We start from the raw sequence: 17100 nt of genomic DNA on the forward strand, positions 1-17100 counted from the left end.
CAACACATTTTGATGTGTTTTATTTGTTTGGTGTGGCAGTGGGGAGATAGAGTAAACATTTAGATTAAAGACAGATTTGGTAATTGAGGGAATCAGAGAGGACTTTGTGTAGAAGATGGTACATGATCTGTGTTTTAAAGGAAAAAAGGGACTCTGGAGTAAAATTAGAAGGGAGTGTAATCTAGCCACTGAAAAAGTACAGAGATAGTAATGAGCAAAAAGGTCAAGTGAGACCGGGAAGGTAGATTGAAGTCAGCTTGTATATGACCTTACACAAAGCAGTTTATATTTGATCCTAGAGATAATAGGAAGTCACTAGAGTTGGTTGAATAGGAAGACCCCTACATTCATATCTCTATTTGACATGATATGAATCATTCCAGCAGTGCACATGGGATGAACAAAAATAAAGAGTTACCCAGAAGGCAACTGTCAAATATTCTAGTCAGGAGGTGATGAGTCCTGAACAAAATTGACAGCTATATGTGTGAGAAAAAGAGTTGGGTGTAAGAGATGAGTTGATAATTGTTCTCCATATTAGGAATTGTCTTCAGAGGTGATGTTCATCATTAAACCTATCATTCAGTCTTGAGGAATAACTCATTAGTGAATATATTTGTGAGCAAGCCCCAGTGGTAAACATCTCGAAGATGAGATGAGACTGATTAGGTAAGTGCCCTTGATTGCAACCATGATGCTCATAGCTTCAAGTTTGCTGTAACTCAAACCCTAAAGGGCCAGGTAATCTCCCTTGGTGGATGCAAATCAATGTAGAGATATAAGGGCGGGAAGTCTAATCTCTCTTGTACATGATAACTTTTTAGTGCATGAAAAGGGTGATCATGTCCCCTATAAATCTTCTCTTCTTTGGATGAAATATCCTCATTTCCTTCCATTAGTCCATGCATGACATAGTCTTGTGACCCATCAAAATCCTGCTCACCCTATTCTAGAATGCTCCAATTTCTCAATGATCCCCCCCATTTAGCAGTCAGATTTTTGGTTCTAAGAAAATGTAATTTCAAAACCATGGTATTATTAATTTAAGCAGCTGGTCTTGGCAGCCAACATGTCACAACATGATGTAATTGTGTTTGATCAGGTGCTAAATTTTAATGTGTTAACTCATTTATTAAGCATCATAAATTAGAATGTCATTGTAATGTTTATAAACTCAACCGACGAGTATTAACCGTGTACCTACCATGGCCCAGGCCCTGTGCCAGGTGCTAGAGATACAGAGACAAAGCTGAAATAGCCTCTGCCCCCATGGAGTTTACATTCTAGTAAGACAGGAAGGGAGTTTGTATTTTGGAGGTTCCTGGGTAATAGGTAGAGCATTGAGGCACTCATTGGCTGACCCTTTCCAATAGCACTCATGGTATATATATTTGATTATTGATCCCCAGCCAAGAAACAGAAAGAGTTGGGGTGGGATACGCCCATTTATGGCCGAACCCCTAGTAGGTCAATTTTGCTATGTTTAGTCAATTTTGCATAGGCTATAAAGCTATTGGGACATGAGGATTACTCATAATATGACTTAGGTCACACCACACAGGGATCAAGTGAATGTTTATGTCCCATGTATTTGTTACAAGACTCCACTGTATACTTATTTGTAATATGGAGACACTTACCAAAGTCTTTCCTTATGCCTAGAAGAAACTCTGATCTTAGTCTTCATCCAATAATATAAAATTGAGTGGAGTTTTGATTGTGAGTCATTTTAGTCTTGTGATTAGTTGTTCATTTGGGGCCTTCACAGAGAAAATTATAAAAACTAGGATGACTTCAGTTGGAGAAAAGAAAGAACACTGCCGTGGGAAGTGAATTCATTGAATCTTGTAGGAATTGGGGGGCCAGTCTTTTTGGGATTTAGAAGCTTTGCACTTTTTAGACTCATGGAGCAAAGGGATCTCCTTGGTGTCAGGAGTCTTTTGATTACAGAATTTCCAGTTTCATTTTTTTCTCTACATCCTCAGTACTCAACACCAAGCCCAGTGCACAGTAGGTGCTTAATAAAGGCTTCTTTATAGGTCAATAAAATATTAATGCAAGAAAGGACCTCAGTGTTCAGTGTTCTCCCATGATTTTTGTGTCCCATCCCTTGGAACTCCTTCTCTGAGTATCCCATTGGCTTATTCTAGACTATTCCCTCTATCAATTAAAACAGGTCTGTTTTTTTAAAATCCATTTATCATGAACTTATCTTTAAACCAACAACTAATTAAGTTTACATTAGCAACTCTTGAATTTTTTAAAAAAACCTTTTATCTTGCAAACATTTGGAGCAATGTATCACCTTTTCCCTTCCTAAGTCCCCTTCACTGGTCTTATATTGGTCTAAACTTACCTAAGCATATTTAGATAAATATTGGACTTCCTTGTGGTTCTATAATCTTTCTACCTTCCCTTTGTCAGAATTTGGTATCTCCAGTCAATATTTCAGATAGTGTTTCCTCTTGACCTTTTTCCCTCCAACAGGCCATGGCTTTCCTTCTTTAATTTAGTCTGATATGGTATCGTTTCACTGGCCCCCCACATATCCTAATAACTTCCAATTGTTCCCAAGGTTTGTTCCCAAGGTTAGCATGTAATTAATACTTCTTCTTTCAATATTATATTGCCTAATTATAATAATCAATGTTGATAACTGATATTATCTGATAATAAATGATAATGAAAAAGAAATCCTAATGTGGAAGTGGTATAAATATGGAGGTAAAGAGAGAAGGAGAAAGATGTGAGAGGTGTCCTAGTGATAGAAAGGACCCGATATTGGGCTGTTGTGAACAGAAACTTGCACAGAGGCTGCTAAGTCTTCTACTCTGAGTAATAGATTTTTTTAAATCTGAAAATCTTTGGCTTTCTTTCTTTTAAGGTGTAAACATTCCATAGCTCTTGTACTTGCTACAATTCATTTTGATTGCTAAATTCTGTTGCAGAAAAGCCATTCTTTTGTTTTAGCCTGTTTAATGTAGGATTTTACACAGAAGGATTAATTTTAGCCTCACTACCCCCACCCCGCCAATGTTCCCATGAATTCTGGGTGTGTTCTAAAGCACTTGGAGTGTCCTGTGGAAAATTCATATTATAGCTGCCTGTGTATTCACCCTCTGGTGCTGTAAAAGTTCCCCTTTCCTTATCTCCTAAGGGCCATAAACTTTGACCTTTTGAAGTGTTATCCAGTGCTGTTTCAAGAAGCCTCAGTACCTGGGACAACCAAATGCTAGTGTGCCCCACTCCTGTACTCCATCCAAGTAGAGAGCAGGCACAAGAGTGCTGGCTTTGTTAGGGACATTTGGAAATTATTGCTCTGAGATCTGGCATGTTTTCCCAGAAATTCCCAGAACTCAAAGATTTCTGAGTAATGTCTGCATCACAGTCAATTGTCTCATACTGGATAAGCAGGGAGTAAACACATGGTGATTTGATTGCATTTTATCCATCAACCTTTGAAATAGCTTTTTCACTTTCTTAAACACTTTATACTGAACCAGGAGGAAAAAAATGCTTACTCCATCAGTAATCACTTGTTTATCTTCTCCGGGAGAAAGAGCTCAACTAATAAGCTCGCTCGCTCTCTCTCTCTCTCTCTCTCTCTCTCTCTTTCTCTCTTTCTCTCTTTCTCTCTCTCTCTTTCTCTCTTTCTCCTCTCTCTCTCTCTCTCTCTCTCTCTCTCTCTCTCTCCATTCAAAGCACAATTAAGTAGATATTATGGACAATGGGCCAAGTCAATTTATTTATATTAGAAAACCAAAGAAATTGTTGTACAAGTGAGGGGCAGTGTGGTGTACTGGGGAAAGCATCAGATTCAGGGAGTTAGGAGAGGCAGGACCTCATCTCGGCCTTTGCTACTTGATGGTTTATAATATGGCCAAGTGACACATCTCTGGGCTTCGATTTCCTCTGTAAAATGAGAAGGGAAGTAGGAACTGATCTCTGGAGCCCTTTCCCATTCCAAGATTCTGCCACTTTCTAGACAGAAGTGGAGTCAAAATCTCATCCTAAAGCTGTAGTGTCATCTGGAAAGCTTCGAATCACTATTCTTGGAAACTTTAGACCAGAAAATCAAGCAAGCATTTGTTAAGCACCTATGCTAGGCACTCTCCAAGGTGCTGAGGATATAGAGACAGTGCCAAATCAATCCTTGACTTCAGGGAGTAGACAGACAGTCTCATAGGTATAGACAAAGATTTCATTAATTATCTCCAGATTATCTTCTCTGAGAGAAAGAGGCCAACATAATCTCTCTCTTCTTCCTTCCCTCCCTTCCTCCTCCTCCTCCTCTTCTTTCTTCTTCTTCTTCTTCTCTTCTTCTTCTTCTTCTTCTTCTTCTTCTTCTCTTTCTCTCTCTCTCTTTCTATAGATAGATAGATAGATAGATAGATAATGTATGTATTTCTCTCTCTCTCTTGCTCTCTCCATATAAGTTCAGAGAAGTCTTAGGAGTGAGGGCAGATTGGAGGAGGGAGAAGGGTAGGGACCAATTCTTGTATCATTTCACCTCTGTTGAGAACATGGGACATTTTTAATAAACACCTGCTGCTTGATAAATTCTGATACTAATTTAGCCCATTTAAAGACTGCAATCCCTTTATGCATGTGAACTCATTGACTTCTCACAAAATCATTAGTATAAACTCCCCCTTCACAGCACAAATCATCTTGTTCTCTGCAATTGATAGCTTGAGGGACTTGCCTAGAGCACTGAGAGGTAAAACAATTGGCTCCAAGGCACACAGAACTAAGACTTGAACCCAGATCTTCCTAACTCTAAAGATAACTCTCTACTATGCCATGCTGCCTCTCAATTTACTATTTACATTTTACAGATAAAGAAATTGAGGGTCAGAGAGATGGTGATTTGCAAAGAGATTCATAGCCAGTAATGATCTCTGTCCATTAAGCTGTATTGTCACTTTATTTGAATACAAATAATCTTATCATCATTTAGGCAAAATATATCAATTCACTTTTGTCATTGTTGTTTTTCAGTTATTATCAATTTTGTCTGACTCTTCATGCCCCCATTTGGGGTTTTCTTAGCAGAGGTACTGAAATGATTTGCCTTTTCCTTCAGCTCATTTTACAGATAAGGAAACTGAGGCAAACAGATTTAAGTGATTCGCACAGGGTCCCATGCGAATAAGTGTCTGAGGCTGGATTTGAACTTGGGAAGACAAGTCTTTATGACTCAGATCCAGCACTCTGTGTACTATGGAGTCACCTAGCTGGCCAAATGCACTTTTAGTTAAGGGTATTGGATAGCTGGCCATGAATAGACAGACACCTGCATCTGTCTAGAGAATCTCAAGGTGCTCTGTTCTCCCTTTTCATTGTTAGTTCAGCTTCTCTTTCCTTTCTATTCAGTCATCTTTCTATTCATATTATCTGCAAATTACCTTTCTGCTCAATTCACATATGAACTGTTTTCGTTTCAGTTGCGTGTTTCTTTCAAGCCAATATTCAACAAGCCTCCATCTGGTTTTATGGATAAAGACCTGAGCAGAGTAACATTCCTTCAGTCTTTATTAAAAAACAATCCTATCTCTCCATCAAATCACTTTTATGAGCACAGGCATTTCCCCCATTTCTGCTAATGGACAAAATCCCAAATCCTCTCTTTCTCCCTTGCCAGAAAGAGATTAAAGGTATTTGAGATGCAGGATGGAATCATTAGTGAACTCTCATCCTCTCAAATTAAATCTCTGGCATAATCTACTCCCCGCTGCAAAACACTGCACTATTCCCTTGCACTCTGGGCCTCTCTTCGCCTTCTAATTTTCATAAAGAAGAAAAAGAAACAATAGAACGATTCAAAGATATTTCTTTTCAAATCCACCTACATTTCTTTGTAGACGAATAGATAAATCAGTTTGCTTTGTATTTTTTTTTGAATTTTGCAGCTATATTAAAACTGAGATAGCATGTACAAAGCAATTGTCACGCAAATGATAAGTCATTATTATTCATTAATGTCCTAAAACAAAGAGTCACAAAATCAAAGGAACCTCAAGCCCAACAGCCCCACCCATACATAAAAGGAATCTCTATGCTAACATCTTTAAGTCTTGAGGAGGCTTAAAACATTGACAAGTGGTCATCCGATCTCTGTTTCAAGATTTTTAAGGAGGAGGAATCTCTGACTACTCAAGGCAACCCATTCCAGAGCTCTAATTAGCAGTAAATTTTTTTCTAATAGCAAGTTTCTTTACTTCTTCCACTCACTCTACTGAATCTGCCCCCCCACCCTCACTGTGCCCATCGAAAACAAGATCAATGCTTCTTCCATGTGAAAGCTTTTTAGATGCTTGAATACCTCTCTTCCAATCATTTCCCCTGAGCCATCTTTTCTTGAGGGAAATATTCTTAGCTCCTTCCATGGGATCTTTACCATCCTGATTGGCTTCCCCTGGGCATTCCCTAGAAGTTCCCCTTCTTAATGTGCTACTCAGAATTGAACATACTACTGCAAATAGTTGGATTGACCTCCCCTCAACCCTTTCACTCTTGTTCCCCTACTTTTCAACTTCATTTTATGTGTGGTCTTCACCATTAAATTGCAAATCTCTTGAGGACAGGAACTATCTTTTTTTTGCCTCCTTAGTGCTTAACACAGTGTCTGGCGCATAGTAGGAGCTTAATAAATGTTTAATGATTGACTGGTTGGCCTATGGTCTGACCAGAGTAGAGAACACTATCACTTTCCTATTGCTGCAAGTTACAATTTTCTTAACGTAGCTCGTGATGTGTCTTTGTAATATGAAAGTGAAGTTTGGTTTTAGTGACGGACAGTTATTGTAATACAGAAGCCATCTGCCAGTGGCTGCTAGAGGTCTAACTCAGACCTGTAGAATGGGTGTCTTCATGTGAGCGGATGATGATGCTACAAGGAGACAGAGGCCATTGTGTTGTCTGACCTCTCTCCTCTTCCCTCTACCTCCAATTTATCTCATTCCCAGTCCCCAACACCTGCGTCAGCAAAGGTTGCCCCGCAACTCCTTCAGATGTTATGATTTCCAGCTATGGAGGCTCTCGGAGAATTGATCTGCCCCTTCACCCAGGCATGGTCCTTAACAGACAGTGTCATATAAGATCAGAGAGATCAGTCACCAAAATCTGGGCCATGAGACAGTCATTTGTTTCAGACGCAATAACCTAACCAGAGAGGTTGCAGTCTACAATGGAGCAAAGAATACCAAAAATTACCTAAATTGTCCATTCTCAGACTATTTAGGTGTTAAAATAACACCTACCTGTCCTTAAAATGAGAAATAATCCTCATTATCAAACAGCTAGTGTTCCATTATATATTAATATCCAGCAAAGATCATTGTGACATATAGAGATATCTGAAGCCTGGGAAAATGGGGCTCAAAAAATGTCACAAGTACAGTCTCTACTCACTTGTGTGACACTGGGCAAGTCACTTCACTTATGCTCTAGGGATTCTCTGAGACTGTAAGTGAAAGAGACTTATTAAGACTGAGACCTGTTAAAGACCTTAGCTCAAAAAAACCATGGTCTCCCATTGCATCCAAGACCATCTCAAGTCATCCTGATTTCTATCCGGCCGCTGTACTAGATAGAGCCACTGACTGGAGGGGAAAGTGAGGTAAGTGACCTTGCCCAGCCTTCCCTCACTCAAATCCAATTCATTGCATGTCATGGCATCACATCCCTAATGTCATGGTCCTCTTCCAGAACCAAGGACAAATAATAACAAGTGAAAGAGAAAATACTGACCTCCATTGATAGAGTAAGTTTTCTCAATAGGAATCCTGTAAAACAATGGGAAGTGTATTAAACAAAAATTTAAGTCACATTTTCTTTTTTTTAGACTGAGATCATTTTTCCGTACTCTAAATAAACACTGATACATTAAACTGTCTTTTCCAGTATTCCTGTATTGGACAACTCTCTTATTGACATTTCTGTAGGTTTTGATACTCTACATCCAACATCCCATTGGAATTTTTCAACTCTAAGAAGGAGGCACTAAAAGTATTGTTGTCCCCATTTCACAGAGAAGGAAACTGAGAATCAGAGAAATGAAGTGACTGTCTAAGGTTGTATAGTTAGGAAGTGTCCAAGGAAAAATTTAAAGTTTTACCTATTCAAGCCTAACTTTCTTTCCACTATACTACACAGCCTTTCAAATAATCAGATTGCAAGGTCATGGCCAACATGCAGTTAATCAATCAGTCAATTATTATGTATTTATTAAGTTCCTGCTATGTGTGAGTAAGTGGTGGGGAGAAAAAACAAAAGTGAATAAGTTCTTGCTTTCAAGGAGCTTACATTCTAACTGGAAAGATGGATCCTGAATAATCTTTCTCTTGTGTGTTTCTGTGTCTCCCTCATTCTGTTTTTCTCTCTCTCTTAGTGTGTGACTCTCTATACACACATACACACACATTTGTATATAGTATGCATATGTGTATATATGTGTACTATATACAGTTGTATGTGTATGCTATATATGTGTGTACGTATATATGATATACTATAATACATATACTATATGTATATATAATATACTATGATATACTAAAGCATATCATATATACACATATATAGTATTACTATAGGATATAGTATATAAACTTAGAGATGTACATGGTATATCATATATGTTTATACATACATTGCATAGAGATATACACACATATAATAAGAACAAGCTATTAGGGAGAGACAAGGCAATACATATTAGCAGAGGAGTTCAAGAAAGGCTTCATACAGAACATGGTGTTTAGCATGAACTTTGAAAGAAACACCAGCCTTCTTTGTTGATTGCTTATTTTCATACTGATTTACTGAATCATCCTCTCTCTGTCTCCTGCACTCTCACAGTATTTTTATTTTTCCCTTGGCTAATTTATTCCATAATCACCCTTTTCTCTTTCATCAAAGCCTGCACAAGTTCCATGCAGTATCTACTGAAAGAATTGTGTTTGCTGGATTCATATTTAGAATTATTCTCCATGAAAAGAAATTGTCTTTTTAAAAAAAATATTATTTAGACTCAAGACACTTTTTCCATCTAAGATTTTGAAGCTTAGGAGCTGAATCAAAATGACTCTCACTATTGTCCAGAATTTAGTAAATAAACAAAGATGATGTTAGGAAATGGGGGGCCTTGTTTCCAACTTTTCATGGGAAGGGAAATCTGTCAACTGTAAATCAAACTGAGAACAAGGGCATTGCAATTAGACTTGAATAATCATTGAAGGATTCCTGGAAACTCAACCTAATTTTTTCTACCTCTTTGGATATGTCAGATGTGCAGGACATAAGATAAAGAAAACCCCTTGGGGATATTAATCTTTGACTGGCTGAGCACGAATTAGTAAATGTACAGATGCCGGGATTCCGGTGTGATGTTTCCATTTTGTTGATGTTGCATAAGCTGCCTTTTAGTCCCCTTCATTCCAGTGCTTTAAAAAGAACTGATTTAAAAGCAAGCATGCTTGGGCCATGCATTTTTTCCACAAGTGGCTGCCCTTTATCCCTACAGGATGAGGACAGACCACAGAAACACAACCAGCATGTTGACATGTGCTGATTGCCCAATGATTACAGCCATCCATTCAGTTCCTGAGATGGTCTGGTATCAATTTTCTGGACACCTGCTTAGGGTAATGAATCAACTTCAATAACGTGGTCATATAAGCTCATAAATTTGGAGGATTTATTCTCAGGTTTCCAAGCCTGGCAAACAGTCAGGTCCAAGAATCTAGAGTTGGAAGAGATTTCAGAATCCATGAAGTCCAACCCCTATCTGAGTGAGCATGCTGTCCACATTATGCCCAACTAGTGATCACTCTGCCTTTGTGGGCATACCTCCATTGAGGGGTAAGCTACAAGTCCTTTGAGTGACTCAAAGTTTTTTTCAAAATCTTTCCATAATACATCGAGACTAAATCTACTTTTGGCCTCCAGACAGAAGATGAGTTAAATGGTCTCTAAGATCCTTTGTAGGTTGAGAATCTCCAGTTCTGTGACTTGAATTAGTTTGCATCACATTACCTTTGTTTCTAGTTCTAAAGACAGTTTGTAACCTATTTATTGTGAAGAATGGATAAGTTTAAGGAAGACCTATAGGAGATCACATGTATTAATTGATTCCCAGAGTATGCATTAGAGCATTGACTCTGTGAAACCATTGTACACTACACTAACCTAATATTTCTCTTTGTGTTCTTTGAATCCCATGTGGCCACTGGCAAAAGCAGAACAAGAGATAGAGATATGAATACCAGGAAGACAACTCCTGACCCAAATAGCTGATATTCAAATGGGCAAGTTTGAAAGGAAAGATGAAGGTGTCTAAAGTGAAAAGCAGAACTAGGAGAGGCAAGAGGGCTGGCTGACAGAGGCTTCCTCCTGGTGACCAGGGAAAGCTCATCAATGGCAGGAGGGTAGATCTGGAGAAAGGGTATTTTCTAAGATGAGAAGACTTCAGAAGTAGGTTTTGAAGTCTGAGAATTCAGAAACAGGGCCACAAGGAGAATGAAACTGTTTCTTTTGTGTTAACAAGATCAATGTCCAGTTGTGATACGCAAGTGAACAAAAGTTTTCGTGGAGAATGGAGATGGGAATGAAAATTTATATTTAATAGAAAAATGTCTAATAGTAGAAGCTCAATAATCATTTGTTGATTTAACTTTGATTTGATTAAGTGAGGGCATGGAGGACAGTTTATAAAGAGAACAAGTCTTTAGATTACTGAAGACTGTAGGATGCAAAAGGATATGGAGAAGGGACAGTAGGGTCCAATAAAGACAGCACGGAATTGGGTGTCAGAGAGTCTGGCTCAAACCCCAAATCTAGTCAGTAGGCATGGCTGGCCCAAAGTTTTCTCATGAGTAAAAATGAGGTAATTGAAGTCTGGTGTTCTGCCAACTTGGATACCATGATCAGACAAACTCTGACCTTTCTGTTTTTATTATGGGCTTTCCTACCCTTTGAGAGTCTCTTGCTTAGCTTGGACTTTTGCTCTTTACTCATTCCCCCCTCCTCACTTTCTTCATTAATGGATTGATATCCACTAAGGTTTGCTGGACTGAAGTGGGCAGTGATCGGATGAGAGGAGACTAAACCACCCCCTCTACCCTGAGAACAACACTATAACTTGCTCCAAAGCCTCTCTTGTTTATTACATCCTTGTCCTTCTCTAAAGATCAATGAGCCCCTTTTTCCATGGAGTGCTGTGAATAATATCTGTCTTTGGGACACTGTAAGAAACAAGGGGAGGGGTGGAAGAACAAGGCGACAGAGGAAAAAAGTTATCACATGAAACTTCCAAATGTCTCATGTAACCACGGTCTCATAGTTAAGGATTTCTCATCTTTAATTTTGACAGTGTCAATTACTCCCAGGGTTCCGGGGCTCCCCTTTATGGAAATGATTCTCAAATCCATATTGCTAGCCCTGATTTCTTTCTTGATCTATTTTACATTTCCGGTTAACTGTTGGTTTGATCCATCTGCTGGTCCCAATAGCACCTGAACTCCTTCCCTTTTCAAAAACAAAACAAAAAACACCAAAACAAGCATGCCCCTCGGTCCTATCTGCCAACTCCCCTGTCTCTCCTGATGGGACCACTAATCCTCCCAGTCATTTAGGATAAAAAACTTGGAGTCAAATGATTTCATTTAATTCAATGTAATAAGCACTCATGAAGTGCCCACTATGCTCAGTTTTATGTTATGATACAAAGACAAAAATAAAAATTCCCTGCCCCCAAGAAGCTTATATTCTAGTAAGGGATAGATATGGATAAGTAAATATATAATATGTGTAAAATAAAGACTAAATATTAAATACAAAGATATATTCAACATAAACACTAAAACATATATAAAATGTGCAACGTAGTCAAAATAAATGCAAATAGCAACAACAAATGCAAAATAAATAAAAATTATATAGAAACACTAACAACTGGGAAGACCGATAAGTCAATCAACTAACAACATATTAGTTATTCAATACTATGAAGACAGATGCTGAGGATCCAAAGGCAAAATGAAATAGCCCTTGCCATCAAGGAGCTTACATTCTATAGGGATAGACACCAATAAGTAAGTATATTTAGAATACAAATAGATAAATAACAAATCACAAGATAGTTTGGCAGGGGAGGCACTAAGGGATTGTGTTCCACCCTTTTTATGTCCCCGGGACTTCAGTACAGTGTCTGTTATATAATTAATAATAAATATTAAAAGACCATAGAGATTGAGTTGATCCTTGACAGAAACAAAGGATTCTGGGAGGCAGAGATGAGGAACAAGTGTGTTCCATACATGGGGACAACTTATGCAAAGACTTAAAAATGAGAAATGGAGTAGCATGGGTGACCATCAGCAAGGAGGTTAGTGCACACAAGGAAAAAATTTATAATATAAATTATTTCAATATAATAGGTATTATATTGTAAGGTAAGTGGGAGCCAAATTGGGAAGGTTTTACTTGCCAAAGAAGGGAGTCTTTATTTGCTGCCAGAGGTGGTAGGTAGCTGTTGGAGTTTATTGGACAGGGGAGCAATCACTTTGCCAACTGTGTGGAAGATGCATTGGAGAGAGGAGAGAGGAGAAACAATGGGGAGGTTTTTGCAGTGATCCAGTTGAGAGATGATATGAATTTGAACTAGGAAGCTGTGTGACCCTGGGCAAGTCACTTAACCCCAATTGTCACAGCAAAAAAAAAAAAATTATGAGAGAGAGAGAGAGAGAGAGAGAGAGAGAGAGAAAGAGAGAGAGAGAGAGAGAGAGAGAGAGAAAGTCAGAAGGATCATAGGCTTAGAACTGGAAGGTACATTAGAAGCCAACTAGTTCACCTCCCACATTTTACAAATGATAAACCTGTGGCCCAAACAGGGACATACCTAAAGTCTCACAGCTAGCTGTCACCAGGCTGAGGCTTAAATCTTGAGCTTTTGCTAGCTGATCCATTGCTCTTTCTACCACTTTATGCTGGCTCTCTGGCCCTGAGTTACACTGAGACTCAGTGAGTAACATTCTTTTTGTTCACTTCTGCCTTGGAGTTGACAGACATGAAACTGGTCATCCATGGCCAGCACAGCCACACTCCCTCCCCCCAGTGGGACTGGCTCAACTTTGTCCAGTCTTCTGGCTCTCTTGGGTCCTGGAGACCTGGACAATCATTGCCTGAAAGAGATCATCTGCATGTGCTGCCAGTGTCTTTAAGCACATTAATGGGGCTGCACCCACATGCTCTTATTTTTTCTAAGTGAGATTTTCTACAGGTTTGAACAAGAAGGAAAATAGTTTTCCTTTCAAATTCCCCAAAACTATGCCTTGGATTTGCTCCAAGACATGTAACTCTAAGGCTAACTACCAGTCAAAACCAAGTGAATTGGGGGGGAAATTCCTACTGGATCTAATTCAGAAATTATCAGGAGGTCGGGAAGAAGAAAGTCAGAGGGGAGATTCCTTTGGACATGGTTAAATCAGTGACTGTATTTATGGCTATTTTCATGAAAAGAGAAAAGACTTTAATTTTAGAATTAACAAAAAAATCATGTAAATTACTAAGGGTAGCTAGGTGACTGGGTTTGGAATCAGGAATATGCACATCCATAAGTTCAAATCCAGCCTTAGATACTTACTAGCTATTGGCAAGCTGGACAAGTCACTTCACCTTGTAACAGGAATTGGGCTTTTATTAAGTGCCTACTATGTGCCGAGAACTGTCCTAGGTATCAAGGACATAAAAATGGGATGAGTCCTTTCCTCAGAAAGTTTATTCTCACCTGGGTTAGGTCTGGTGTATACTGAATAGAATATTCTTTGTATTACTTGTCATTTCAGATACTGAATCACAAATAGACCTAAACTCAATTCAGCAAACATTTATTAAGCGCCTACTGTTTTCCAAGTGTCCCTATTCTCAAAGTGCTTACAATCTAATAGGCGATACGATACATATATCTTTTGAAAGTACAAGGTAATTGGTGGGGAAGATGGGGCTGCCAGAAGAAGCTTTATGCCAAGGAGGTACTTGAATTTCCAAGCACAGAACCTTCCCTTTCTGCGTGTGAGGTCATCTCTACCTCTCCTTTTGTGACTGTGGTGACGGCGAGATGAGAAATGATACTGTAGGAGACACAATGTCCTGAGCAGGGAGTGGGTTGAAAGGCAAAATTATTGGGATCATTGTCCTTCATATTGAGGATAATTGTAGAGTATGTTCCTCTAAGAGCTCCAGGGAGAAGTGGAACCAATTGGGATTATTTATGCTGAGAACGAAAAGACTGGGAGGTGACTCAGGGACTGTCTCCCATATCTGAGATGAAATTACCAGCTGGTCTCTCTTCCCACTGAAGACAGAAAATTAAGAAATTGCTACTTTAAGGGCTTAAAGAATGTGTGATTCCATCAATGTGGGTATTCCCTTCCCTGTTGCTGAGCCTATTTCCTCCAGGCCTCCTAAGGTGGTCTTGAAGGATGTCTGTGTCTGGGGGAAGGGAAGGGAATTTATCTCCTGGTAATCAAGCTGGTAAATGAGCTTCCCCAAGCTGGGGAGCTCATTCAACAGACATTCAGTTCATCACAGACCAGAGATTAAAGTCTCTCCAGCCTAGTGGGGATTTATGCAGCTTGTGCTCCATTAACCTAACCCTGAAAAGCCTATGGCCATGACCATGACACAGAAAGGCGTGCAAATTGGACCGTCCATAGTGAATTGAATGTTGAACTAAGGCTAGACAGGCTTGAGTTCAATTCTCATCTGTGACAATTATTATCCATGTGACCTTCAATGTCACATCCCCTCTGAACCTCAGGTTATTGATTTCTAAAATTAAGGAACTGAAATAGATGGAAGACAAAGCCCCTTTCTGCTCTAACATGATCCTATGATTCTGTTAAAAAAAAAAAAAAAAAGTGATAGCTGGGATATGAGGAATAAAAGTTTGTCAGAGTCGGGGTACAGATCCAAATCCTCCAAAAATGAAGTCTGTCCCAGGGTATTGCAAGTACATTCATTTCACAGGTGACGAACTTGAGGCTCAGGAAGCAGTGCCATCACTGTGGTCATTGGCTAATAAGTGGAGGGAGCCAGATTTGAACTCGGATTTCTCCTGAATCCATTTCCTGTTCTTTCCCACAATCCACTACCACACGTGTGTCTCCTTAGTATTATGATTAATCTGGGAGCCAACCTCAGATTTTGTGATACAAACTCTCAGTTTTCCACCACTTCTTCTTCCACTGCTGCTGGATTCCTCCACAGCTCATTGCCTTAAAGAGTTACCTAAAAACTGGAGCTTGCTTAGGATCCCACAGCTAATATGTGTCTTAGGTGAGATGTAAACCCAGGAGCAGCTAAGTGGCACCATGGTCGATAGGGCTGGAATCAGGTGAACTTGGATTCAAGTTCAGCCTCAGACACTCAATAGCTGTGTGATCCCGGGCAACTCACTTACACCCATTTGCCTCTGCTTCTTCATCTATTAAAAAGGGATACAAGGGAGAAAGAAATGGAAAAAACACTTCATTATCTTTGCCAAGAAACCCCCATGGACATTGTCCAAGGAGAATTGGACACAGTTGATCCATTGACTAAGAGCAACAAACCCAGATCTTCCCAACCCTGATGCTCTGTTCTCTCTAACAAAACTGCCTCTTAGGAGTGATAATAATATGCACAATTGTGCCTGGAATATAGTAAGTGCTTAATAAGTGCATTTGAAATTCATTCTACCTGTGTTAACAGTACTATTATAGGGGCAGCTAGGTAGTACAGTGGATAGAGCACCAGCCTTGAAGTCAGGAGGACTTGAGTTCAAATCTGGCCTCAGACACTTAACACTTCCTAGCTGTGTGACCCTGAGCGAGGTACTTAACCCCAATTACCTCAATAACAATAAAAAAGTACTATTCTGTCTTACAATTTAGATTCAATCATGTCAAACTCTAGAAAAGTCTAGCAGAAGTTGAGACATTTGGTGGGTATGTTGAAATGATTTCTTTTTTTTGTATTTACAAATGAATTTTCTGTTGGACCACATTGAAAGAATGGACCCGAGCTGTAGAGGGCTGTCCCATCGAGGTATCCTGGGACCCTAGAAAGGCTGTTGGGTTTGGCTTCCGAAGACCTAAACTAAGAACCTGGCTCTACCACTACATCAATCAACTCTTTGAAATTCCCTGGACCTCAGTTTCCCCAACTTCAAAATAAAGTTGGGAATAGATGCCCCCTTCTAAATCTAAGGTATAAACATTGGCCAGAACGACAATGGTAGTAGATTCATTTTTTAAAAAAACTTGTTTTATCCAGCCCTCTCTGTTCTGCAAATTCAGACACCGGAAGAATCCAACAAGAATCCCAAGCACACACTGTAACATAACACATCACGTATATTCACATCTTGCAGGATTCTGCAGCTGCAAGAGACCTTAAAGATCAACCTAATCCAACCCCTACATTTTACAAATGAGAAAAGAGTTTGAAAGAATTAAAACGATTTATCATCTGTCAGTGAGTGTCAGGGATGGGCTTCTGGCCCCAGGGTCAGGCTTCCAAATCTAGCTCCCTTTACATGATACAATTTGCTGATGCTCTCTACTCCTTAAGTACTCAGTATTTACATTACATACACACGTCCCATCCCAACTCCTCAGTAGAGTCTAAGCTCTCTCAGACCGATGTCTGTTCCTTTTTGTCACTTTATTTCCATTCCCTGGACAGTGCCTTGTATAACACAGGCGATTAATAAATGTTGTTGATCCATTAATGAGTCTCACTCTACTTGCCAGACTTACAAATCTAATTTAATTTTTTTTTTTAAATCTACCACTTAGTAGAAAGCAGGCAAGAAGGCTTTTCCAGATCCCCCAAGAATGAAATGGAGGCATTGTTAGCCGCACAATGAATGCCAGAGCTGTGTGCCTGCAGTCCAGAGGCCAGAGCCAGCTGATAAGCAGAATGACAAAAGCTGGTTTCATGAGGGAGTCCATAGTGGGCTCCCTCAGCTGATGGCTCGGCTATTTTTGGTATTCCACATATCATGATTACATATACAGAGGGCGATTGGAGGCTACAAATATGGTAAGTCAGCAT

At 39.4% G+C, this 17100-nt stretch overlaps 1 protein-coding gene across 30 annotated transcripts in view; it reads left to right on the plus strand.

Moving 5' to 3' along the window:
- Positions 1-17100, plus strand: part of ANK3 (ankyrin 3) — a 592702-nt gene that overhangs the window by 322826 nt on the left and 252776 nt on the right. Inside the window, exon 1 of one of the 30 annotated variants that reach the window (XM_031956928.1) lies at positions 15895-17088. The exons of the other annotated variants lie outside the window; for them this stretch is intronic. Coding sequence (XP_031812788.1) covers positions 17086-17088 — 3 coding nt within the window. The 5' untranslated portion in view covers positions 15895-17085. Of the gene's footprint in view, positions 1-15894; positions 17089-17100 lie in introns of those variants that run through there. 30 annotated transcript variants of the gene reach the window in all.

This window comes from Sarcophilus harrisii, chromosome 2 (genome assembly GCF_902635505.1).
Source record: "Sarcophilus harrisii chromosome 2, mSarHar1.11, whole genome shotgun sequence".
NCBI lineage: Eukaryota > Metazoa > Chordata > Mammalia > Dasyuromorphia > Dasyuridae > Sarcophilus > Sarcophilus harrisii.